The sequence below is a fragment of the Triturus cristatus genome, chromosome 10 (assembly GCF_964204655.1).
Source record: "Triturus cristatus chromosome 10, aTriCri1.1, whole genome shotgun sequence".
Classification (NCBI taxonomy): Eukaryota; Metazoa; Chordata; class Amphibia; order Caudata; family Salamandridae; genus Triturus; species Triturus cristatus.
This window is the reverse complement of record NC_140593.1, coordinates 312,642,129-312,669,347: the sequence shown is the minus strand read 5'-3', so window position 1 is coordinate 312,669,347 and position 27,219 is coordinate 312,642,129. Positions and strand designations below refer to the sequence as shown.

The 27,219-nt window shown below is 43.7% G+C and overlaps 1 protein-coding gene across 3 annotated transcripts in view; it reads right to left on the bottom strand.

Moving 5' to 3' along the window:
• ADAM22 (ADAM metallopeptidase domain 22) overlaps positions 1-27,219 on the bottom strand; it is a 1,168,071-nt gene that overhangs the window by 244,886 nt on the left and 895,966 nt on the right. For all 3 annotated transcript variants that reach the window (XM_085631338.1, XM_085631339.1, XM_085631337.1), the window contains exons 18-21: positions 20,864-20,944; positions 14,905-14,955; positions 13,302-13,365; positions 10,611-10,716 (exon numbers count right to left, since the gene is read on the bottom strand). In XM_085631338.1, coding sequence (XP_085487464.1) covers positions 10,611-10,716; positions 13,302-13,365; positions 14,905-14,955; positions 20,864-20,944 — 302 coding nt within the window. The remainder of the gene's footprint in view (positions 1-10,610; positions 10,717-13,301; positions 13,366-14,904; positions 14,956-20,863; positions 20,945-27,219) is intronic.

Here is a 27,219-nt window from a genome sequence, read left to right as displayed (position 1 = left end):
GTTACTTAAATATCGAAGCCCCAAGCAAATGTCATAGTACGTTTACCACCCCATTTTGGCAGGAAGACAGACATTTCAGATGAATATTCATGTAATACTTAGTGGATGAATCATTGTCTTCTGTTCTTGACAATCCTACATATGTGCCGTTCTTGACGGATTTTCACAAGCTAGTAAATACTCCCATAAAGGAGTCTTTGACTTTTAATGCCATATGTGAACATAAGTCACTACACTAGACACACATAAGGTGGAGTAATGTCATCATCTAACATCATAGAATTACGAATTTTGGTCTTGTAGGGCTGGACCTCGTATTGCTGAAATGAGAGCAGGAATTCTTTACCTAGGGATTGGTCATATATACCATTTCTACTCCCCTTATTGACCAATGCTGGACCCCCAACCTTTCAAGTTATTTCATCCACTGAAATAGATTCCTGGTATGTGCAGTTCTATTAAAGAATCATGTCGACATGTATTACAATTAGTATAGTTTCACTTTACATTGTATAATTCCTTATGTCAGAAAAAGGCTAAATATTCTATGTGATCCTTATAAAAAGCGGAGACTTGTCATGGCACCACTGTTTTTGTATTTACAAAGGAATAATCAAATATATTGCTCAACCAACTGAACAGTTATCATGCTGTTTTAATACAGTGTCCTGCACTCAGCTTTTGTGATGTTTGTCTCTTTTCTGTCTCTTTTCTGTCTGTTTGATCTCTCAAGCATATTTCATTTTTAGGGCTCGGTCACCCCTTTCTGACTACAGAGAGTCCTGCTACTGAGATAGAGGCAAGATCAAGGACAGACCCACACCACACCACACTCTCACTATTTGGTTGCAATGCTTTGTGCAACAAACAAGCAAGACTACAAAAAACTAAAATAAAAAAAGATTTAACAAACCAGGTACTTAGTAGAACAGTTATTAAATCATATGTATAATGGTCACTAAATACATTTGTATTACAAATATGAAGTTAATTCAATATTTAAAATAATCTTATCTTGCAATCTATGCTGCCATCAAGTACAGTTATCTCTCCACTGGTGCTAAAATCAGTATTCTTTATATTGCTGGGCTAATATACTAGTGCAATGCCTACTTTTCCAAGAATTATTTCATGATCAGTCCAGTGAAATGTAAATGTGTGCTGTTGCCATTGAGCCAGAAAAAGATTTATGGAATTCCTATCACCATATATAGAATAGAAAGTAGAAAGACAACATCAATATATCAAAGGCATTCTGGATGTTATGATCAAAGAGACTCTGTTGAGTACATATATATATATTGTTGTCAGTGATATTTATATATACACAAATATATATATATAGTGGGCCCGATTCACAGAACTAACAAGACAAAATCCTAAACTTACTACCATTTTGGTATTCACAGAAGGCACTTACTCATTTTGGTATTCACAGAAGGCACTTACTCATTTCGGTATTCACAGAAGTTAGGAGTCCTAACTTTAGGACTCCTAAATGCCTTCTGTGAATACCGAAAGTCTTAAAATTAGGATTTTTCTCAATTTAGTAGTCCTAAATTTAGGACTCCTAAGTTTAGGACTCCTAAATGCCTTCTGTGACTACCGAAAGCCTTAAAATTAGGATTTTTCTCAGTTTAGTAGTAGTATAGTTAGGACTCCTAAATGCCTTCTGTGAATACCGAAATTCTTAAAATTAGGATTTTTCTCAATTTAGTAGTCCTAAATTTAGGACTCCTAAGTTTAGGACTCCTAAATGCCTTCTGTGACTACCGAAAGCCTTAAAATTAGGATTTTTCTCAGTTTAGTAGTAGTATAGTTAGGACTCCTAACTTTAGGACTCCTAAATGCCTTCTGTGAATACCGAAAGTCTTAAAATTAGGATTTTTCTCAATTTAGTAGTCCTAAGTCTAAACTTAGGACTACTAAATTGAGAAAAACCCTAATTTTAAGACTTTCGGTATTCACAGAAGGCATTTAGGAGTCCTAAAGTTAGGAGTCCTAACTATACTACTACTAAACTGCGAAAAATCCTAATTTTAAGACTTTCGGTATTCACAGAAGGCATTTAGGAGTCCTAAAGTTAGGACTCCTAACTTCTGTGAATACCGAAATGAGTAAGTGCCTTCTGTGAATACCAAAATGAGTAAGTGCCTTCTGTGAATACCAAAATGGTAGTAAGTTTAGGATTTTGTCTTAAGTTAGTTCTGTGAATCGGGCCCATAGTATATACACACGCGCACACACACACACACACAGACACACCCAGACACACACATACACACACACGCACACACATATTTCAACAAAAACATGCACTCCAACCCATAGTGCCATGAAACAAGCACACCATCCTATCACTGAAAGCAATAGTTGTATCCGCAGCATAGAATCCAAGTTCCATGACGTGTTTCAACCCCACTTGGTTATTTCTATTGAGTGCATGTCATTTTACTCGCAGTCTTTCATAACGTTCTATGCATTTTATGGCATCAAAAGCAGAGTTACTGACCATTTTGTATTTACCATATGATTAAGAGCCAAGTAGGGTCGAAATGTGTCATGGAATTTGGAGTCTCTGCTGTGAATAAAACTATTGTCAGTGATGAGGTGGTGGGCTTGTTTCACATCACTATGTGTTGGAGTGCGTATTTTTGTTGCAATTTGTAAGCAGTGGCACCTCCTTCACATGCCCGACCCTTTGTAGTTATAGTTAGTTCAAAGTTTCATAGAAAGAGTATTTTTTATTTCACCCTTTAACTTTGCCACCATTTGATGAATCTTCACAAATCTTTCTAAGAAAAAGTTAATCAACTTCGGCTCCTTCTTGGAAGGTTTTGGGTTGATCCAGGACCAAGATGAAAAAGGGAACCAAAATGCTTTTTTTCCATGCAATTTTCATAGGGAATTTTACACTGCACTACAACAAAAGACAGCTGAACAGAATTACCCAATTTGAAAGGAAGCTAGATCTTTACCTGGAAAGTGTGCTTTATGTAATTTGGTGTACAGTTTTGGAGAATCTGAGGTACAGAACGTATAATTATATAGACAGTTGACTCTGCAGGACTCCTGTAGGAGTCCTGTAGGAATAAAATAGAAAAATAAAGCATTCCAATTAGCTGAGAGTTTTTTTTTCTCCAATTGGCTGCCATGCTGCTGTTGGAGCTTGCACTCTGATTGGCTGGCTGCAAACTTCAAGAAAATGTTGCAGCCACCACATGACTTGGTCCCTGTGTCCTGAAAAAAAATAAAATAAGATATAAGCGGGAACAATGGGGTACCCTGAGCACCTGGAGCTGGTGGGGGGACCCTTTCCCCCGAGGGGTCCCATTTTCTAAAACAAAAATGGGCACCATGATCCCACAGGAGTTAGTGCGTTTCTCTGGACTTTTGCGGGAATCCCGAGGGAGCCAGTGTGGCCTTACATTCCCTTGGGACTCCCGGTTTAGCTGTCCATCGGGGACGTTGGCAGCCTGTACAGAGGTGTTTGCTGACCGGCCAGTCCCTCACCAAACCCTACTCAATCAATCAATCAGGGATTTGTGAAGCACACTCCTCACCTGTGAGGGTCTCAAGGCGCTGCGGGGGGAGGGGGTGCAGCTCCAAATCAACCAGATGAGGCAGATCTTGAGGCTCTTCTTGAAGGCGTGCAGAGTGGGGGATCATCTGATGTTGAGCGAGAGCTCTTTCCAGGTCTTTGCCACAATGTAGGAGTAGGCTTTTACACCCGCTCTGGCTCTGCGGATGCGTGGGGTTGTGGCAAGGGTGAGGTCGGCGGAGGTTTCTCTCGGGTACGTGGAAGGAGACTCTTTTGTTGATGTATTGTGGTCCGGTATTGTGCAGGGATTTGTAAGCGTGAGTGAGTAGCTGTCGGGTTCCTTCGTGAGGGAGAGGATGAGCTGGGTGTCTTCGGTGTAGGATACTATGCTGACTCCATGCTGTCTGACGATGGCGGTGAAGGTGGACAAGTAGACGTTGAAGACCGTGGGGCTGAGCGATGATCCTTGGGGGACCAAACCCTACTGCGCATAGCCTTCACCATTTGCAAAGGTGTATGTTTACATTCCAATTCCAGGCAGGGATTAACAGGGAGGTGCCATAGGTGCACCCCAACCAGAGCCGCTAAGGCATGGAGACCCTGCTAGGGGCCCTCAAAGTCACTTTCTGACAGGCTTTTCGTGTCATAAAGGCCAATATTAAAAGCCTGTCGGAAACCAACACCATAATCCTCACGGTGGAAGCGCCGTTCATAGGGAATTATGTGTGGCATCCGACTGGCCGGTTTGAACTCCTACCGCCTAGATTGTAATTAGGCGGTCAGACTTTTTAAACCTACGATGTCAGTCTGTGAGCCTCTGATGAGCGGTAGGAGGCTCACCAACCGACATCATAATAGAGCCCAAAGTGTTATAAGAAACAAAAGCAAACCTGAAATAAGTGTTAAAAGAGTGGTACTTCCCATAAGACGTTGAATTTAACCAAAGCAATATCTTTCTTGTGTGTGAGACACCACTCTTGCAGGACTCTAGTGAGACACTCACAGGACTCTGATGGGATTGGGAAAGTTAAACACTGGTCAATTTTTACAAAATAAGACCGAAAATATCTTCCTTTAGTGGTTCACGTAAGAAAACTCTAGGGTCAAATTCAAGGAAAGAAATCCTCTTTTTCTCTTTAAATAGAATTTATGTGCTCTTTCAAGACGTCCATGGGAACCAGAACAGGAAGTAAAGCCCACTCAGAGTTCCCTTTTCTTGTCTGTGAGACTCCCATGAGAAGTCCCATGGTATCTGTGGGACTACCACCAGAGCAGGAAACTATTATGCTCCCTCTACGCTTTGTGTGCAGACTGTGCATCAATCAATCAATCATAGCATTTATAAAGCGCACTACATGCCCGTGAGGGTCTCAAGGTGCTGGGGGGGGGGAGTTGCTACTGTTCAAAGAGCCAGGTCTTGAGCAGTCTCCTGAAGGTTAGGAGGTCTTCGGTCTGCCGCAGGTGGATGGGGAGGGTGTTCCATGTCTTGGCAGCGAGGTGGGAGAATGATCTGCCGCCGCCGGTCACTCTTTGGATGCGGGGGACGGTGGTGAGGACGAGGTCTGCGGAGCAGAGCTGGCGGTTGGGGGTGTAGAGGCTGAGACGGCTGTTGAGGTACGCTGGTTTGGTGTTGTGGAGTGCCTTGTGTGTGTGGGTGAGGAGTTTGAAAGTTATCCTCCTGTTGATGGGAAGCCAGTGCAGGTCTCTCAAGTGGGGTGTGCTATGGCTGCGGTGGGGTATGTCGAGGATCAGGTGTGCAAAGGCGTTCTGAATGCTTTGGAGCCGTTTCAGGAGTCTGGCCGGGGTCCTGCGTAGAGTGCGTTTCCGTAGTCCAGTCTACTGCTGACGAGGTCCTGGGTGACCGTCCTTCTTGTTTCAGTGGGGATCCACTTGAAGATCCTGCGAAGCAAGCGGAGGGTGTTGAAGCAGGAGGAGGAGACGGCGTTGACCTGCTTCGTCATGGAGAGGGTGGAGTCGAGGATGACCCCTAGGTTGCGAGCATGGTCGGTGGGTGTAGGGGGTCCTCCTAGTGCAGTCGGCCACCAGGAGTCGTCCCAGGCTGAGGGGGTGGATCCGAGGATGAGGACCTCCATCTTGTCCGAGTTCAGCTTTAGTCGGCTGTTTCTCATCCAGTCGGGGACGGCCTTCATTCCTTCGTGGAGGTTGGTTTTGGCGGTGTGGGGGTCTTTTGGTGAGGGAGAGGATCAGCTGGGTGTCGTTGGCGTAGGATAGGAGATGATGTTGAGGTCATGTCGTCGTGCGACGTGGGCGAGCGGTGCCATGTAGACGTTGAATAACGTTGGGCTGAGATGTGAGCCTTGGGGTACGCCGCAGATGATCTTGGTGGCTTCGGAGAGGAAGGGGGGGAGGCAGACGCTCTGTGTTCTGCCGGAGAGGAAGGAGGTGGTCCAGTCCAGGGCCTTCTCTTGGATTCCGGCGTCGTAGAGTCGTGTTCTTAGTGTGTGGTGGCAGACCGTATCGAAGGCGGCTGAAAGGTCCAGGAGGATGAGGGCCGCGGTTTCTCCATTGTCAAGCAGGGTCCTGATGTCATCGGTGGCGTCGATGAGTGCAGTTTCGGTGCTGTGGTTGCTGCGGAACCTGGACTGGGACAGGTCCAGGATGCTGTTCTCCTCGAGGAAGCTGGCTAGTTGTTTGTTGACGGCCTTTTCGATGACCTTCGCCGGGAACGGGAGCAGGGAGATGGGTCGAAAGTTCTTGGGGTCCACCTTGGGTTCCTTGAGTAAGGCGTTGATCTCTGCATGCTTCCAGCTCTCCGGGAAGGTCGCTGTCTCGAAGGAGATGTTGATGGTTTTCCAGAGATGGAGTGCGATGGTGCTGCTGGTTTTGTTGAAGATGTGGTGTGGGCAGGGGTCTTCCGGGGATCCGGAGTGGATGGTGTTCATGATCTTGATGGTGTCGTCATTGTTGATGTTGGTCCAGGTGAGCAGGCGGTTGGTGGTTGTGGGAGCGGGGGTCTCAGCGGTTGCCAGGGTGGTGACGGCATTGACGCTGTCATGGATGTCTGTGCTCTTGCGATGGAAGAAGGTGGCCAGCGAGTCGCACAGGTCTTGTGATGGTGGGATGTCGTTGGTGTTGGAGCTGGGGTTGGAGAATTACTTCACGATGTTGAATAGCTCTTTGCTGTTCTGTCCGTTGTTGTCTAGGCGGTCTTTGAAGTAGGTCCTTTTGGCCAATCTGATGAGGTGGTGGTGTCTGCGGGTGGCGTTCTTGTGGGCTGTGTAGCTTTCCGGTGTTCGTTCACGGATCCAGTTTTTTTTCGAGTTTTCGGCAAGTACGCTTGGAGGCCTGGAGGTCTTCAGTGAACCAGCTGGTTCTCTTGCTGGTGTGGGTGTTGGATGGCTTCTTGAGTGGGGGAGGGTGTTGGCGCAGTCGTCGATCCACTGTCTGAGGCTACGGGCTGCGGCGTCGGGGTCGGGTCAGTCGGATCGGTCGGGTCTGCAGGTGGGCTCTGGGTGAGGGCGGTGGTTAGCTAGTCCTCGGTGACTTTGCTCCAGCGGCGGCGAGGCATCTGCTGGGTGCAGTGGTGTGTGATGGGTTTCTGGAAGGTGAAGTGGATGCAGCGATGGTCGGTCCAGTGGAGTTCGGTGGTGCGGTTGAAGAAGATGTGGGAGCTTGCTGAGAAGATGGGGTCCAGTGTGTGGCCGGCGGAGTGGGTGGGTGTTGTGACGAGTTGTCTGAGTCCGAGGTTGGCAAGGTTGTCGATCAAGGTGGAAGAGTTGGAGTCGTTGTTGTTCTCAAGGTGGAAGTTCAGGTCCCCGAGGAGGATGTAGTCCGTGGAGGCGAGGGCATGTGTGCTGATGAAGTCGGCGATGGAGTCGCTGAACTGCGGTCGGAGTCCGGGGGGTCTGTAGACGAGGGTACCTCTGAGGGTGGTGTTAGGGTCGGTGTGGATCTGGAAGTGCAGGTGTTCGGCAGTGCTGAGGGTGACGTTGGTGTCTGTCGAGATTTTGAGAGTGTTCCTGTGGACGATGGCCATTCCTCCTCCTACTCCGTTGGTGCGGTCCTTGCGGGTGATCTTGTAGCCTTCTGGGATGGCTATGGCGATGTCGGGTACCGAGGAAGGGTTCAGCCAGGTCTCTGAGTGCATAGAGGGTGCTGGAGTCGTAGCAGAGGCGGGCGTCGTGGCGTTCGTGGGGGTCAGGGGTCCTGGCGCTGGGTGCGGTCCAGGCACGGACGGGCTTGCCTTAGGCGCGCCTTCGGTGCGCCAGCGGCGCGGCCGTGCAGCGGCTGCCGTATGAGGGGATGTGGGAGGGAGGAGCAGCTGGGAGGTGGGAGCGGGGCGGCAAATGGGAGAGCGAGGGGCGGGGCCACAGGGAGTCAGCGGCGGGAAGAGACGGGGATTACAGAAGGCAAGAGGGAACGGGGACCACAATACGTATGACAAGCGGCAAAAAGTGAATAGGCAAAACGGCACAATACAGCACAATAAGGTCTGAGCAGAAAAACTGTCTGAAAAGTGGCAGTAAAATAAGATAAGCAGCACAATACGGTTACCAGGTCAACACAAGGGGGAACAGCGCGAGCAGAGGAATGTGGGCAGGGGAAGGGGGAGTGGCGAACTCACGAAGCGGCAACAGCTGACACACAGGCAGGCACACACAGGCGGAGCTGTGCGGCGTGGGGAGCGGCCTAACCTGCAAGCAGGGTCATGGGTCACTCCCTCTACCGCGCAGCAGCCGCCATATAAGGGGATGTGGGAGGGAGGAGCAGCTGGGAGGCGGGAGCAAGGTGGCGAATGGGAGAGCGAGGGGGCAGGGCCGCAGGGAGGCAGCGGTGGGAAGTGACGGGGATTACAGAAGGCAAGAGGGAACGGGGGAAGGGGCACCACAATACGTATGACAAGGAGCAAAAAGTGAATAGGCAAAACAGCACAATACAGCACAATAAGGTCCGAGCAGAAAAACAGTCTGAACAGTGGCAGTAAAATAAGATAAGCAGCACAATACGGTTACCAAGTCAACACAAGGGGGAACAGCACGAGCAGAGGAATGCGAGCAGGGGAAGGGGGAGCGGTGAACTCACGAAGCGGCAACAGCTGACACAGAGGCAGGCACACACAGGCGTAGCTGTGCGGCGTGGGGTGCGGCCTAACCTGCAAGCAGGGTCAAGGGTTGCTCATAGAGCTCACTCCCTCAAGGTACACAAGCCCTGTAAGATGGGCAAGTCCCTACCATGCACATTCTACTCTATGTGGCGAGTACAGAGCCTGCTTTCTCTAGATACCCAAGTCAATTAAGAGGGCAATCCCCTAATACGCAAAGTATATATACCAGTAGTTAGTCCTAATTAGGATGTAGTTTCCATAGGAGGAGCTTTTTTCATTGGCAAATAGCTTTGGCGTCATTTGACGAATCCTCGCGTATTTTCAAAACTAGCTCAATGCTCAATCCTGCTGTTGTCTTGAAAATGTTGTGGTGATCCGTCAAGATGGGGCCGAGAAAGAGGGGGGGGGGTCACAAAACACGTTTTCCCCATATTAATTTCCATAGGAACTTTAGAAACAGCTACCCCGAGAACTGAATTACACCAAATTTGGTAGGAAGGTAGATGTGCCTTTTTTGTGATTTGGTGTAAATCTGTTCAGTAGTTGCGGAGGATCCCTGACCCAGCCTGATCTCGTGCTGAGATCTGACTGGCTGCCAACACTGATCGGCATGGAAAATGTTGAAACAATGTGGGGGCCCACACAGCCCCCCCACAGCCCCGGGGATTGCCACCTCCCCGGTGCTAAAAATGAAATTAATGTGGAGGGCTCGTGGGGCACCCCTACAGACCCGGGGACCACCACCTCCTCGACACTAAATATGACACTTCCTGAAGCCATAGATGGCCGTGGGGACCATCGCCCCCCCCAGGGCTGGTTCCAGGGTGCCCATTCCCGGGCATTGCCTTTTACTATGGCTTGGCGTGAGCTTTACCGCTCCAACCTTTGCCATAGCAATCTGTGCTCCGCTTTTAGCAAGCGAGAGCATTAAGAATGTTTAATACTCTTGCTTGCTAAAACCGGAGCACAATTGCTTTTACAGAGAGGGAGCTGCATCTTAGCAGCTCCCTCTCGTGAGGGTGCCTGCCACACGGTGCAGAGATTAACAGAGACTCTCATTTCTCTATGGGAGCTTGTGCTATGGCCAGTTTCCGACTGCAGCACAAGCTCCCATAAAGAAATGGGAGCTTGTGACAGCACCATGTGCGGTCGCATCGGAATTGCAGTGTCGGGACCGCAGACTGGAGGTCGGTCGGTTCCAAGAACGCCGCGATGTCTATGTCGGAGCCTCCGACCAACGTTGTAATGAGCCCCATAGTTGTTTAAAAAAAACTCCTGGTCGACATTTGAATGTCTATAAATTATAGGAACATTATGTGTGCTATTACTGGGCATGCTACATATACAAACCATATGTTTTACAAAATTTAGAGGTGCCACATTTCATTTTTTCAAAGTTCATGTATTTTTTTATGATGAGTGCCACAATGGTACCCATCCAGCTCATTCTATTCTTACAAATAATGAGTAGTTTTAGGGAAGTAGCAGGGACATATATGGACCCGAGTAATCATTGAACCAAGTCTCTGGAGCAGCTTATGTGTCTACTTCTCATTCTTTTATGTGCTCCGAAACAACACTGGCATGAGCCACTATCTATCTAGTATTCAGAATTTCAAACCAAGTAATACTTTCATACTGCATCAGATTCAATGATGCCCCCATCCATTATTCAATACTGGCAACATTTGGAGCTCTCTCCAGGAGCTGGCACCATCACAGTAGTATCTATAATTCTGCAGCATTTTGTGTCACTGCAAACGTGCCAAACTCTTTGTACTGGCCTTTACTGTGTGGTAATATATCAAATTGTTTGAGACAGGCCATCTCCAGTAACATGTGCATCACAATCAGTGAGAACTAGGCAGGCAAGCAAAGCACTAACTGGAAAAGAACATGATAAAGAACTGGAATCCACATGGACGGTACTAGACCATGAAAGCCCTTGAAAGCCAAAACACTTACTGCAGCCCAAACAAAGTAGTTGTAATGATTTCCACTTACTGCTTATTACACTGAATCCAAGTGTCCTTGTTTTTACCACAGTTGCCCTTTTCAGTACCTTCAATGTTCAACTTCTCGTAGCATAGTTTGTCTGCAGCTGTCACTTCTGGAAAACAGTTAGAAAACAAGACAACTTATAAAAACTCCTGGTTGGAAAACAAAGTCTATATTTCCCCATTACCCTTGTTTCTGATAGAGCGCCATGTGATTCTGAGATTTGTAGGGGTGCACCATATTCACTGTTAGTCGGCACCCGCATATAATCAATGTATATTTAGAAGCGTCATAGAAATGTATTTGCTATAATCATGTAACATAGAAGTGTTAGAATGTAATAACGTTTTGTGAAGTTTAACGTTGCAAGTTATCGTGAATGTATTCATTATAACATAGCTGATTAGGTTTCACAAGCAATGTAATGCGAATTAAATGTGTGTCATGTTAGAATCATAATTGTAGGTTGCTTATTTACATGATGCTAATGTCGAATTAATGCCTAGAATGTGATTTCGTAGTGTGCTTAATTTTGTAAGGCCTAACCGCATATGTAGAAAAGAAGTCCTGTTTATTTCTTATTTTAGCCATGTTGTAGGCCTGCAGGGTTTTCTTGGTTAAGGTTTGAGTTGTAGCGAAGTGTAAGACTTCAAGATGCGAAGAGTTTTTCTTTTTCGTTCCCATGTTTCTGTTGCAGGTGCAAGGACATTTAGCTCGTTAGTGAGAATAAGTCTTGGTTTTAGGAGTTGAGATACGGTGTGGAGCCAACAGGGGAGTGCATTGGAATGTGGAACTGTAACTCTTCGTATGGAAGGTGCCTGGGACCCAAGGACAAGCTAACGGACGATGGAAGATGGACAGCTTTGGATGGAAATTTACCGGAGGAAGACTTGGCTGAAGAGGGGTGTCAAAGGGCGTGTTCTGAATTATTGGGGTTTTGTATTAGGGACAGTGCCCCACTGGTGGAGCAGACGAGGCTTAGGTGGGAAGCTAGAAGGAGCATCAAAGATCGAGCTCTCACTAAGTGAAGACTTCTGACACCTTATTCCAGTGATTCTCTTGCATGGGAGGGAATGCTAAGTAGGGATGCCACTCTAGAATAGAGTAGGGACAGAAAGGCTTTGACTGATGATTCCCAGTATTGACATCAGTATTTCGATTTTTTTATCTGATGCTTTTAGAATCTGTAATTCTTTTCATTTTAAGTCGAATGCGAATTCTTCGTAGGCTAGGTTTTGTGTTAGTGCCCATTTATCTTTTGTGCCTTGTATTAAGGTGCCTTTATGTTCAGATGTTTTTGCTCATAATAAAATCTCTGAAATTTTAGATCTTGAGTCCTTAGTCCTTTAATGATGTCAACTTGCGGTAGTTATCTGTTGATAATTGTGTTTATTCCCTCTACGCTATTTGGCAAGTAAAAAGATCCTGGCGACCTGAAAGGGTTCTTGTAGATAATTGGGTAGACAAGAATCCGGCCCTATCATTTCTGATACAAGGTGCATCTTAAACATGTGAACTGTTGCCAAGCAGGTGATGTTAAGTACATTAGACATTTAAAAATGTAAGATAAAATAAATGAATGCAAGGCACATGGTGGGCTGCGGCCCTGGTTTGACCTGGACAGCCTGGCTTTCAGGTGCTGTGTCCTGGTTCAAAGCATCATCGTGCGTCACAGGACCTGTGATGTTAATAGTTGTGGAAAACCCTTTTTATGAAAACAATGGTGGTTTGGCTTTCATGAAGAAAGTCATCCTTGATAAATACGCAGTCTGCAGGCGTATTACAGCAGTGCCTCAAACGTCTAGTGCAAGACAGTTGTTCACTTAACATGAGCTGCAATCTGGAAGACTACAGCAAGCAGGAACTTTAAGGAGGGCTGGCAAGAATGGTAGAAGCACAGGGGCACACCCTCCTTAGAGCTGGAGACGGACCCATCCATCTGCTAGCAGGCCACCAGAAATCCTCAATGAATTCCTCAGCTGTTGCAGTTGCAAAGTGGACACTGGAGCGTTCTACTATAGCCTTATAGCCCGCCGTAGTGGGCTATACCGGCTGTTAAAGGCCCGCTGCAGCGTTAAAGGCCCGAGCCGAAGGTGAGGGACTTTAACAAAGCCGAGGGACTTTAAAAGCCGGTATAGCCCTGCTACGAAGGGCTACAAGGCTATGAGAACATTCTGCCACTAGAGGGCAGAATGTTCTAACAAAACAAAGCCTTCAGGGAGCGTGAGGGGATTGAAATCCCCTCAGGCTCCCTGAAGCCTTTGTTGACAGCCAGAGCTGTGAACAAAGACACATTGGAATGTTGGTGCTCCGGGCTTATTCCAGCCATTATAAGCCCGGAGCGCTCCATTGTTTTCAATGGAGCTCCCAACATTCCAATGTTCTAATTTTAAATATATGCAGATCACTGCATCACCACAGTGCCAATGGAAGTGGGAGGGGCATAACACTTCCTTTAGCTCCTAATACCTTGACAAGGTTGAACCCTTTCGCATCCCTTAACACCTCAACAGTCTTGCATCTGTTGCTGGAGGAAGAGCAAGCCGTGGAAGCTACTGTGAGTGTATTTTCTATCGCTGCCACCGCCTTCTTGCACCCTGAGACCAGGGAAGGCAGAGGGAGGCCCATCAGGCGCAGCACCTGCCTGTCCTTTACTGATGCCCATGGCTCGCAGCAGAGCCTTGTCCTAGTACTTACTTTGTCCCCATATGAACTTGCACTGTCTGTCTCGGGTTTTACATCTACCGCCAAAGCAGAGGCCCTGGATGACAAAACAACAACAAAAGGAACGTTTTAGTCAAGAGTCACTCTCATTTGTATCATATTCTTGTCTACTTTACATTCTGATTTCCTTTGCTTATTTGACTACTTATTACATTCAAATTCGCACATAAAACTGTGATTATTTTTATGTCTCAGTGAATCTCTTTTCAAAAGACTCTCCGTGCTAGAAGGAGCAGCCTCTCTTTAATGTGCCTCGCGCTGAAAGTTGCCTGATAATGTTCGATAGCTTAAGGAAAAGTCTTTAAAATATTTCCCTTTTTAATTATAAAGATGGGCACTGTAAATTGGGATCAGGGATGAAAGGCGTGTTTTCTTCTTATTTCTGAATGGAGTTTACAGGAATTGCCAGTGGCATTGCATTGGCATATAAAACCACAACATTAAACATGAAATCAAAAATTAGAGCTAAAGTCATGACTTGTTTAAGTGTGGTGAACAGCTTACGCTGCACTTATCAAGAAACCTCTGTGTAATTAAAATTATTATTTTCTTACTAGGAGGGCAGCTGTAACTTCTTCATTACAGCAAGACACATAACATATTGCTGAACATATCTTCTTCACTTTCCTGGGATTTTGGGTAGATTGCATCTGCAAACTGCTAATCCTGCCAGCAAGAGTAACATGCGGTGAATGTGCTTGCCATGTTTCTGTACACTTTTAATTATTACTTCCCAAAGTATTTTGTCCCACACCTTCTTTAATAAACATTCCAAATTACATTAGAAAAAAAATAAGTATGATGCTCCCATGTACCACTTTTTCCATTAGCCTTTTCCGTGTTCCATGATCAGTTACACCTACTAAGACTGATTCACAAAACGTTTTGCACATCAAGGCGCCAAAAGTTGAACTTGTGGTCACACTTTGTAAATGCTCATTTACAGACTCAGGAGTTGCATTTTTGCAGCCTGCACATACAACTAACTGCCCAAAATCAGCTAGTAAACCAGATTTGCAGCGTAGTAAATGTACCTTTGATATTCAGCCACAGCAAAATAGCAACACCCACAAAGGTTTTAGTTCCTGGGCATTTACAAACAGTTTGCATAATCAGTGTCACTAAAGGTAGGAATGCGTGTGCTTCTAGGGAGAGATAAGATATGGAACACTCCCATATTTCATGGGGGTGTAAGGAAAAAAGACTTCTCTGCCAGGAAAACTATTTTCCAGGTTCGTAATACTTAAAAAGAGTTAGATGTGCTAATGTTCATTCAAGATTTACTTATGTGTATTGTTCACCCAGCTGGGAATCCTCAAAAGTAAGTATAGCAACTTTGGTGAATGCATGGGAATGCATGATTTGTGTACCTCTGCATGCATGCGCCAGGGTATTCTCTTGTGAACTCTCTAACCACTGTAAAGTCATGTAAATCACAGGAGGAAACATGCAATTCATATACATCCGTGACTTTTTGAAATATCTTTGAGAATTAGTCCCCGTATTTTGGCACTGTGGGCATAATTTCAGTGTTGGTAAGTGTGGTAACGATTAAACTGTATAAAATTATTCTTACCAGTCCATTATCACAGGAGTAACCATCCATTTTATGAATATTTGAAGGACACTGAAAAGATAATAGAAATAATATTTATTCAACGCGAAACTTTTAAAACATGAGATAAGAAAGACACAAACAGCGGTTTGCAGTAATATATTAAATGTAGCTTTGCAATGCTGATACCCCAAGGAACTATTTTATGTCTCCTAATGATGTACTAACATTGAATTCTATTAATGGCATTGCATTGTCTGACATAGGACTACCCCAGGTCGGTACCAATCCAATCACGAGAACACAAGTGCCAAGGTGGATCCTAAGGAGGAGACTGTTGGTAAGGAGGAGATGTCACTAAGGGCAAGAAGCAGAAGCTCAACCAAGAAAGGACAAACTGATGAATCTGTGGGAACTCCTCTTTAAAGGGGCCTCCCTTCAACAAACAGGGAACTGACAACGGTCTCATCATCAATTGATGAAATGTCATCCAGCATCACTGACGGTGCCCCTGGCACCCCTGCCCTCAAGGATGGAAGTATCTAATCCAGCATCTGACAAGCGGACCGGGATCCAACATGAAAGCGACAAAACACAAGGTGGGAATTCTCAGATGAATGTGGGAAGTAAAATCCAAGAGTGCCAAGGGCAGTTGACCCCCCTTGTGGGGGCACACAACCGCAAGACGGTCACCATAGATTCTGGAGGACGAAGCCCAGCCAACCGCTCCACTTGACTCAAAGCAAAAATGAAAAAGAAAGGCAGATATAACAGCCTACATTAAAACTGGCTCCACAACTCAAACACTTTGTAGCCAGCGTTGCGGGCTACTAGCGGCACACCAACAGATATGCAAATTGGAAATAATGAACCCTCATTGGACACAAGCAGGTGGAGCAACGCTCAGGGGAGGAGAAAGCTCTCTGGAACCAACTATATTAGGAACCAAAGCCAGGCACTGCCCACCGGGTGGGGCAGCTGCCCTTTAAAAGGAGTCAAATCTAACCCCTGGAAATGGGGACCAGAGGGTCACACATAATGCGGTGTCAACAACCATGGACGGAACAGAGAATAATGATTAAACGATTAACAAAAATGGAGGAAGACCAGGAGATGCACCCAAATCAAATGGTACAACCCATCATACTCGTGCTGTTAGCTCTAGGGGTCATAATGTCAGAACCTACACCTAACTTACTTAAACAGACAGTCTCATTAATTCCTCCAGAATCCGGACAGAACACACAACAATCAAATGCCTTTAACAGACTGCGGGCACAGCTGGAAACATGCACTACACTTTTTCTGCCTGAATATAAGTCCAAAAGTCATTCTGATACTTTAAACAGGGGGGACATCTTATGGTTATTAACAGCCATAAGCAGACTGGAGGATCTGAAATCATCGGACCTTGTAGTGAGGATATGGACACACCTGCGGACATTGCTAAGTTAGCATAAGTTAGTATATGCTTGGCTGCCATTTTGCTGCTTTTGCTCACGTTACTACATGCCACATTTCTCGTGCTTGCTCGCTTTCACATGAGAACTGTCTGCATTTCACATACTTAGTTGAACACTCTGCTGCTCATCTGTACAGCGTGTTCAAGGTCGAAAAACAATGAGCTCTTTTTATTTGCTTTGGTCAGTCTCACGTCCCTTGCCATAACATAGAACACAGCTGCAAACCTGGAAATCGGGTGCTTTTAATATTGCCTTGCATGCATGTTAAGACACTTGGAGAAATGCTTTCCAGGATAGAAGAGCTGTGCTCGTCCGGTGATGTAAATTTCTGCATCTGAACTCAGAGGTAAGGGGTCCCCCTGACAAAGCCTGGAGGTCTTCTATAAGTATAATAAACTAGCTTCTAGCACGGGGAGGGTGACAAGGCGCTTTAGTCCTGTTTCCACCATCATCATAATATAATTTCCCCTTTTGTTCTATATGGAATTGTAACAATGCTGATTTGTTTGATCTTATTCATATTGCTGCTAGTATTGGCTCGTGTACTGCATTATAGAGCACGTTAGTTCAAATAAACATTTTAAACTATTCCTTGGCTCTTTTTACTCATGTTGTGGACAAGTACGAGAGTTTGAACGAAAGAGTGTTCTTGTTGCCACATATCCTGAGAGTGACGGAGTAGCATTTTCTAGGATGTCTAATCATTGGTATCTTTGCTGTAGCACGGAGAACGAATGAGACACTATAGCTAGTCGGATTTGGGTTCTGGGCACCAAGGTGGGTATTTTGGTACACCACTACACACGGAGGTCCTGGTTTCCTGTGCATAGTTCTGTGTATGTGCGGAATCCCTGCAACAACCTGACATCCATCGAATTTGTGGAACATAATAACCATCTAGCCAATGACGCAATAAAAGCAATCTGGACATCACCCGGCATAGCCAGGAGGGATCTGGATGAACAAGAACAATTGAGAATCTGGGGAATAAAGCTGCTGCTGTATTATAACCCGGGTACCTCGAACCTCTGCTAACTAGGTATAATGATCACCAAGGATCGTGCCCATATTATGTACTAAAAAGGGCACAGAATGCATCTCCTATGCATAAGAAGAAAACAGCCTGCCAGGAGGGCATTCCTAATGAGACAAGTACAAGCAAGACTAGCAAGTACAAGAAATGTCCGGAGCATCAATGCCTGACATAGCAGCAATCTTTCACCAACTGCTAAAACACCTTACTCTAATGCTTTTGGAACATTAACGGTTCGGGAAACAAAACATCAGACCCTCAGTTGTTGCTCTATCTCCAATCCTTTGACCATGTCCTTTTAGAGGCGGCCTGGCTGGATCGCCGTTCCATTTACAAGGGTTTAAGCTGCACCATCTTCCAGTCACCAAAAGTGCTAAATATAGTCACTTCAAAGAAGGACTTGCAATATATACCTCAATGGCAAGTATTAATGCTGTCGAAGACCTGGATTCAAAGTTATTCTTGACAAATGCAATGCAGGCTGTTAGAGTGACAGTCAAACGTGTTATTAAAGATCTGTAATTGTTGATAACAAATGTATATCTACACTCATGAGACAATGCGAAGGGTGTCAACTTGCTGGCAGGGGAGGTAACGAGGATGCTATCAGAGGAACAAACCCCGAACTTCATAATAACTGGCGACTTTCATTTGCATATGTCAGGCACAACAGAGGATGATAACTTTTTGGCAAACCAATCACTTTTATGGCACATCCTACCATTGGCAGGAAATAAATGGGGAAGGCAAACTGAGCTAGCCAAGAAATTGCTGGAGGACCGTGAACATCTCAGCTTTTTGCTCACTAAATGGCCAGTTAACAGAAGATCGCCCCCCTGCAGCCACTTATCACACTGCAATAAAATCACAACATTAGACTATACCTTTGCAACTCTCTCCCTGTTCTGTAAAATTGCTGATTATCAACTGGGAGTAAAGGACAACAGTGATCATCTCCCACAAGAAATTACACTAACTACACAAGTTATAATGCCAACTCAGCAAGCAGATGCTCCTAGTTCCATACATAAGGTAAACAACAAAAAATCAAATGAAAGAATGTGCAAAACAGGCTGCTCAAGAAAGTAATAAATAAAACATTGCAGGAGCTTTATCTACATGGCTCGGATGTCAACCTGCAAAGGCAGATGATGCAACTTAGAGCAACATGGAAAAAGCTAAATTGGCAACTATAAAGAGAGGCAGAAGAGACGCTTTGTGCTAAGCTTCTTTGTGATGTAAAGATCAACAATAGGGCAAGAGTTTGGTACACGATCAACACGCTTCAAAAACCCACAATCCATGGAGTTAGTTCACATTTGAAGAAAGTGCCTTTGATGACTTTCTTTTGGGATTACTTTAACAGCAACTTGAAAGCAGAAGCCAATGCAGGACTAACGGAAGAAGAGATAACTCATGAATTTCGCAGCAATCTGGTAACATCTACGATTGCAATCTCGGCTCAGCAAATTACTAAGAGGATAGCCAAAGGTAGAAGAGAGGGAGCACCAGGCCCAAATGGCACACCACCAGTCTCATTCAAACTAGACCTTGGTTATTGGTCAGAAACTCCGAAGCCGGTCTTCAAAGATTGCTTATGAATAGAGGTAATACCGGCCTCGTGGAGGGGCTCGATCATCTCCCCAATCTATAAACACGGTGAAAAGAATGAGGCTAAAAGTTATAGATTGGTAGCTCATATAGATACTGGAGGAATAAACATCCTGGGCCACTGTAAATGCAGTTATTCCTCTCAATCAGACAGGTTTCTGCAAGCACATGGGCACAACTACAAACATTCTAACCCTCTCTCTACTGATTGATGCCATGAGAGTAGCCAAACTGCCACTGTATATCTATTTTATCGATTACAGATCGGCTTTTGATTGTATTATCAGAGGCCAACTGTGGGGCAAATTGACTAACTGGAAGCTTCCATCTCTCCTCCTGAATCAACTGATACTCCTTCATACAGACATCTGGGTAACAGTAACGCTGGGGACCGGAAGCCATCTGTCTAGAAGGATTTCAACTACCAAAGGGCTGCCACAGGGCTGTGTTCTTGCCATAACCCTGTTTTATCTCTTCCGGTCAGATTTAACATCCAGGCTGCATTCAAGTATTTTAGTAAACCAAGGAATTTGCCTTCCATGCGTCAACGCACTGGAACACTCTCCCCTCCGACAACCCCCTTTCCTCCAATCACCTACAGTTCGAAAAAACCTTCAAGACTTGTTTTTATTTTATCTAGCTAGAGTATCTGCTTCCAGCTAGTCTTAACGGCACCTGGACAGGTCCCAGTTTGCAAACCTACCTTTTTTTCTTCAGATGAAGTGGATGAGCTAATGCGTTGTGTAACAGAATGAGCATTCATCGGTAGCTTCAAAACGTCTGGTCGTGGAAATAGTTATGAGGGTGGAGACCTTTTATGACACTGAAAAGCTCTGAACACAGGCATGGAAGCCAGTGAGAGAGAGCAAACCTCCATTCCCGCATTCACATTCTCTGTATGCTGACATTTTTTAATGCAACATATAACAACATGATGAAAGGAATACTTGAATTAAACTCACTGGTGATCACTCAGGGCTGCCTTCCAGCCCATCTTTTTCACCCACTACCGCACACAGGAGGGGAAACCTGCCACATGAATATCAGCGTTGGCCCTTTTTGGGGCGGCAAGGGAAAATAATTTTGGACTGGATTGTGGCCCAGAGTAATTACAAGTGCCTGAGATTAATTCAAGCAATCCACCCATCACATGTTTCCCTTCAGTGCAACACCCTAGGTGTGATGGGTATGCCAAGGTGTGGGTCCCGTGCTAAGCGTGTTATAGAAACAAAGCTGTACCCCATTGAAAATAAAAGGTCAGTGTGCAGTGAACGACATTTGTGGGGAGCATAAAGTAGTCCTGAGGACCACTGTTCGCACATCATGAAGTCGGCAGCTGCCATTCAGAAGATGGAAGCTGTCTTTTGGAGGAAGCTTCCACTCTGCATATCTGTTACCACTCCTTTTTGTCTCTCTGACTCTTATCATTGGTTTATATCTACAACTATTACATAAAACCTTTCATGCATTACTTTACATGCCCTCCCATTACTTTCATCTTTACCATTGTGTGTTGTTAGGGGTCACAACGTGTACTTCAAATTGCATTTTCGCAGCTGCAAAGCCTGTGTTTTCGAGGATGGCCGGCTTTGCACAGGTAAAAATGAGCAATATATCATGCCCCAAGTAACTTGAAATAAGATACTTTATTTTTTACAATATAAAACTCAAGTCTTGTTATCTGCTTGAAGATTTATACCAACATTGTGAAGGTGTGAAAGTGAGATTAAGCAAAATACCCACAAAAAATATGGGTTACAAGACGTTCATTTTACAAAGCCTCACCCCATCTCCTTAAACATTATATCACGCATTGTTCTGTTTTGTTTTGCTCAGGTTATAGTGTATTAACAGCATAAAAAGATACCATTACCTGACTGGAGTTTCCTGTACAGGTTTCCGGAATATCACAGTCATTTACAACGTCTCGACATTTGGCCCCTTTAAAATTAAGCTAAAGAAGAAATTGTAAGAAGACAACTGAGACACAAACATACACAAAGATATTTACATTGATACAAAGCATACATGAATTGATGGTAATAAGAATTAATATGAACCTGCCCTGTTGGGTCCAAGGGAATGATGGGCTCGGGACGTAGACAGCCTAGAGGATGATGAGTGGACGGATGCCATAGTATCCCCAAGAGAAGTGGCCATAAGGGCGGTATTCTGCCTAGTCCAACTTAAAATAGTACACCTCTCCTGCTATGCACAACACACTATGTTCAAAATGGGTAGAGCGAGTGTTGTAGCCGTGGCTGTGGACAAATTGACACCTTTTATCATACCATATGGGATTGCCTGCTAATACAGCGGTTTTGGAAATTGGCGGTGGATTGTATGGGTTCTCTCTGCAGTCATACTGTTACCACCTCTGCTAAATGGTGCTTACTGAATATCTGGGGTGACTCAGATCTCAATCGCATGGAGCGAACATAGATAACACTGGGATTACCCATTGCCAAAAGGAAAATTGCAAGACTCTGAGGGGCGGAACAAGTGCCGCAATTGACAGACTGGCAGTGGGACATTGACTGGTGTATGTTGACTAAGAGAGTGGTATATGAGAGCCGTGGTTGCCCCCAAATATGGGTAAAAATTTGGGGCCATTGGAATGAATATAGAGGTATTATCTGCGATTCTCTTGTCCCAGATGATCTAGAGGAGACCACATCTGGACATTTGATATCATAATCCAATATAAGTCGTATGAAGGGAAGAGGAGGGGAGGATGCTTGTAATATCATATGGTGAGATGGTATTTCATCTACTGATCATGATGGTGCATGCATATGTGTGTTTATTATCAAAATGTCAGAAAAAAAATCATATTTAATAAACCTGATCAATCTTTCCAAAATAAAATATACTTCTTTATTTATTACATTAAGCATTTAGAACTGGTCATTTAACCTATATAAACACATTCATGTTTACCTCAGCAGCTATACAACATTTTCATGAATTTTTTCTCTGCAATTCTCGCTTTAACATTAATTACTTTCACTAACGCAATCAGCGTTTGCTTATGACAATAGATTCTGATATGTACATAGTAATCTTGCATAGCTAAAACATGTAGATCGTAGCAAAATATGGGACTTATAGAACACACCCTGCAGTCTGATTTTTAGGATACCTTTACAAGATCGGTGACCTCATAGAACGGTAAAGGGATAGACAAAAAAATGCATCCTGGAGCGAGGGTGAGTATTTTGGTGTATGCATCCCCAGCATCCAGTATTATTCATGATATAGAGCTTTTCATAAGTGAAAGCCATGTCATAGTACAAGTAAGAACATTTCTGCAATTTACAATTCATTAACATGTTACATGTTTTATATCTGTTTACTGCATGCTGGCATGGCTCAAACTCATCCATCACACCAAGACACCTTTAACAGGATGATATAATAATAAACTCTGCTGATTCAGCACTGTCACAACAATTCCTGGTGTATGATTACAGAGAAAAATCCAGTTCTGCTGTTGAAACAGAAAAGAGCTAATGCAACATCCTATGTAGGGAAACCTCATAGGGGCAATGTAACTAATTCCGAAGGTATAGCCTCCTCTTGGGAGGAAGCAGCAGCTTTTGCAGGTTTTTGCAAAGATGAGACTTCTACCTTCTCCAAACAGTGGATAATATCAGGTAGCCATGCTGATGCACACTTGACTATAGTAGGTAGGATATTCATTTTTTAGAATTGTATCAAGTGGTACAATGTAAAATCTTTGTATTGTGAGAAACTTACTAGCCAAATAACCTAATGAAACAAACACTAGCTTTGTAACGGGGTTCCAATTGAATTTGTTGTTAATAGAAATTCGACGATATTGCCAGATCTCCACTTCCAGTAGGCAACAATCATTACAGAATCAACCACTATGCAATAAGGAACAGTTAAAGAACATTACATGGTTTTTACATGTGTTTGCATTTAGGGTATTATGGTTCGAGTATTCCACTAGTGTGTTTAATGAACTCTTCAAACCAGTAGGGGGAAAAAAGCAGGAGACAACACCAAAATGCTACAGTACCAATTAAGCCGAATTCTAACATATTATGTTGAAATCGGGTTTGAAGATGACCCTGTAAACAGTGAATAGTGGCAGTGCCATGAATTAGCCATACCTGGAAAGCTCATTCACTGCACCCGCTTCCCAATTCTCTCTCGAATTGACTTCACAGAAGACCATGTTTTACTGTATGTCTCACCAAAATATATAATTAATTAATTCAGAGTTACCCAGTTTAATCAGCTTTTCTCATGGTCAAGCTCTATCAATGTAATCGAATGTGGTAGAATATTCCAGAAATGCACAGTAAAGTAGTGCAATCCACACCTCGCATGGTTAGCTTCATTGCACCATGTACTGTAGACATTTTGTTTCTGAAGCCAACAGAAAAATTGATTGCTCAGCCCACTTGTGAAAACAATTAAGTAATACCTTTACAGATATCTTCACAGGGGCACCTAACATAGCCATTGACCTGTAATTAGAAAGTTAAAGCCTTTCATATATATTTGAGAAATCAGTCTTCAGATATTTAGGGAAACAATAGCTCAAATAATTTAATCACTATTTACTATGGCATTGCAGGGCCTTTTTGGACCAACCATTCTAATGCATTTGAGTCTTTACAGCCCATTATAGTTTCAATTACCTCTTTATAAGTTACTCGCAGGCTAAGATTTTCCTCCGCCCTTCTATACAGTAATGAGATAACATGCTGGGCCTCACTACACAACACAACCTTGAGATAAAAGTCTCCCACACTTCTCCTAGCATATCTATGAATTTATATACTGATGTAGGATTGGTACCTTTTTTGATCAATGACCAAAAAGTCTATTCATCAAACCTCATTATAATCTTGAGCATCCTTTCATAGTTTTCCCTCTAACCAACTTTTTGATGAATAATTACATTCCTGTATCCCTGTCAAGAGCGATTTAAAAGTTTAGATCAAATCAGTTATTTTGAAGCTTTTTCCCTTTTGTATTATATGATCAAATGCTGTATCTCTGCCTGCTTTGTGCAGGCTACTCTCTTGAGCCAGTCTTGTTTATGCTGAGAATAAAGGTTGTTGGATTGATCGAAGACAACTTAAGTAAACAGGTCTACGCCATGTTTACCAGCTCATCATGACTGCTCCTAGCATTATTGTCAAAGAAAGTACTTGCCTCAATAAATCTGCATTTTAGCACCAGGGGTTGTGAAGACACACTATTTCAGTCGAAGCAGTCAATTTTTCAACCAGTCCTGGGATAGAGTCCTATTGTCTAAAGATAGCTTCTTAAATTCACTTGACACCAGTTTCTCTGATGGTCATGATTGTCTTCCAGTCTCTCCTTAGTAAAAAATTTAGACATCATGTACAGATTTCACATTGGATGAACATCTCGCCAGTCAAACAAGCATATTTCCCTATCTGTTCTGTGGATCAGCAGTTTGTTTGAGGCTATTTCTTCCACTCCGAAGACTAGGATAAGCCTCTTCACAAGGTGTTCTCATACATGCATGCAAAACCTTTGAATCGAACCCCCCCACTCCACTTGATCAGGGACAAGGCCTTTCAACCGTCTCTAACGATAGAAGTTGAACATATATCAAGAGATAGATCTATACTCTTTTGTACTCAGATGTTGAATTACCTGGGAAGAGTTTGGTGTTAGCCAAAAAAGACGTGGCTCAGTTTATCAGCACTATGGAGTGGCTCTCTGTCACAAGCCAGTGCTTAACCTACAACTAAAACAATTTATGAAAGGCCAGAATATCACGCAACTTGCTGCGCTGTGTGACAGAGGGGGACAACTTGCTGTGCTACTTGACAGAGAGAGAGTAGGAATGTGCCATATCTAGTAAAATATGATGCATTCCTGCTCTCTTCCTGAGCCAATGCAGACACCCTTGTGGCATGCTGCAAGAGTACCTGTGTTACAGGCAGGATTGTTTTTGTGCAGAAAGGGACACCTTCCTGCACAAAAACAATCCTTAGGAACATTTTACTCTTTCTATGTGTGCTGCAAAATGTGAGGTAATATAAAGATATTTCTCCTTGTTACACCACTGTTGGGAAGGCGTACTATTTTTAAACAATCCCAGGTTTAATACCCTTAGTAAATGTGGGATTGAGTCAAAATCCATGGGTGGATGTATTGGAATGCCCACACTCCACCCCTGAAACGCCTTGCCAACACAGAGTAACCCAAGGCAGTGATTTGCGCTACCTTATGTTACTCTGGATTTACTGAGTAGGGTGGCTTTGTGTGGCTTAGTAAATCTCACTTAAGCCCTTGCAATGCCTTTTGTCACCTTATTTGACACAAGGGCAAAGCAAGGGCCTAGGAACTCTGGCATGAAGAGTCTCAAATCCCATTTATTGAGCTAGAGGGCAATAAAAGACCCATGATTGTCATCAGATGTTTTGTGATAAACTGAGGATGAAGTAGCCGAGTAGGTGTGTAACTCTCCAACAAGCTCTGTGGAGGTGTTCAGTTACTGTACCAATGTTGTCATTGAAATATCCAGCGCACAGAAGGTGATCTTCAAAATATTGGTTAATAACCAAACTCTCCAGGTGATCAAGTACTATCTTGACAAAATGCATGTTGTGAGCAGGTGGAAATTATTCATTACCACTATGAGAGTATCAGAACTGGGGGTTTAACTAGTGGACAGACAAGGTGCAAGAGAAGAAAACTGAACATTTGTAAAACCATAGTAACAATTGGAGTATTTATGGTCTTGCCCATGGCATTAAGAAGAATGCTCTGCATCCCATAGTAATGCCACCATCTTAACCAACTCCACAGATTTACTGAAGCATTATTATTTGATACTGGAACAGAAATGCAAATACATCAAAATCATTGATATTTCTCAAGAAACCCTTAATTTTCTAAGAAACAGATGGCTACATATTTATCCCATGGCTACGTGGAAAACAGCATTTGTCAAATAAGTGCTCCAACCGGTCCACCACAAATTCCTGTAGTCACGTGCTGGCCCCTTAGCCTCTGGGCTTCTTGGCCATCTACCACATACTCATCATCATAACCATGGCACTCTTCTCTCTTAGCAAATACACGTTGTTTACTTAAGAGACAATATACATAATATCATTTTACAGGGGTTTGGGGTCAATGTGTTAGTACAAGTAGACCGCTTTTGTGCATTTCGTCATCAGTATCAGATCCTTCAGAATTTATATAAAAATGTTTGTAATCTGCCTACTTCTAGTCGCAGCTATAGCAAGGTTGCACTCCTTAATATGTAAATTCTAAACATACATAAACTCATATTCATAAATCTCTGTTATACCGAATGTGATATATGTGAGCTCCCTGTGAACAATATCTGAATTTGTAATAAAGCATAATCAATCTATATTGTTAAATGTAGCAGGATGCAGTTTCTTTTCAGCCAAAACTAGACTTACTCCCACACAACCTTTAAATTTAACAGAGCAATTTCTTGTCACTTTCACAGTGATGTTTATGTTTTTTCCAGCGCTTAGTAATCTTGCTTTTTCAAAGTGGAACAAATAGGGTCATTGGGTTCTGGATTTTGTGGGGCTGTTGCGTCTTTAGTGGACACTTATTTACTTGCAGTTCTTGACTTAATTATATTGCCAACCTCACAAGAAGTCACTATATTGTAAAACAATGAAGCTACTGCACATACCTTTAGGACAGTTATTACCTATAAATGGACCACCCTATTCTCTACTAGAACGTATGTCAAAACATTTCATTAACAAGTTTAATCGTAGCGTTAGTTTCTTTTTGGCATCAGATTCCAGTTTTTTGCCTTGGGCTCTTATATGGCAGTTTTTGGTCTTAGTAATTTATTTCTTATCATTACTCTTTTTAAGGTCTGTGGTAATTTTCTTCTTAGTATTTCTTAGTACTTTTTGCTGAATGCACCATGTTAAGAGCAGAATCACCTATAGGTGGTTTCCCACTTTCCACTCCATTTAGGGTATGCTATATTTCATATATCATGTACATAATTACCCAGTACATTATCTTCTCCACTTCATAGAAATATTTGTTTTCTTTATCCATTTGATGCCATTCATGTTACTTTTAACAAAAGAGCTATCATTAAGTATGATTTTGGCATTATTGCCCTTAGCCTTTCTATGGCTGCTGTCCATTAGGATGTCCACTTTAGCATTGAATATACTAATTGCAGTGTTGCTTTTCTTCAAATGT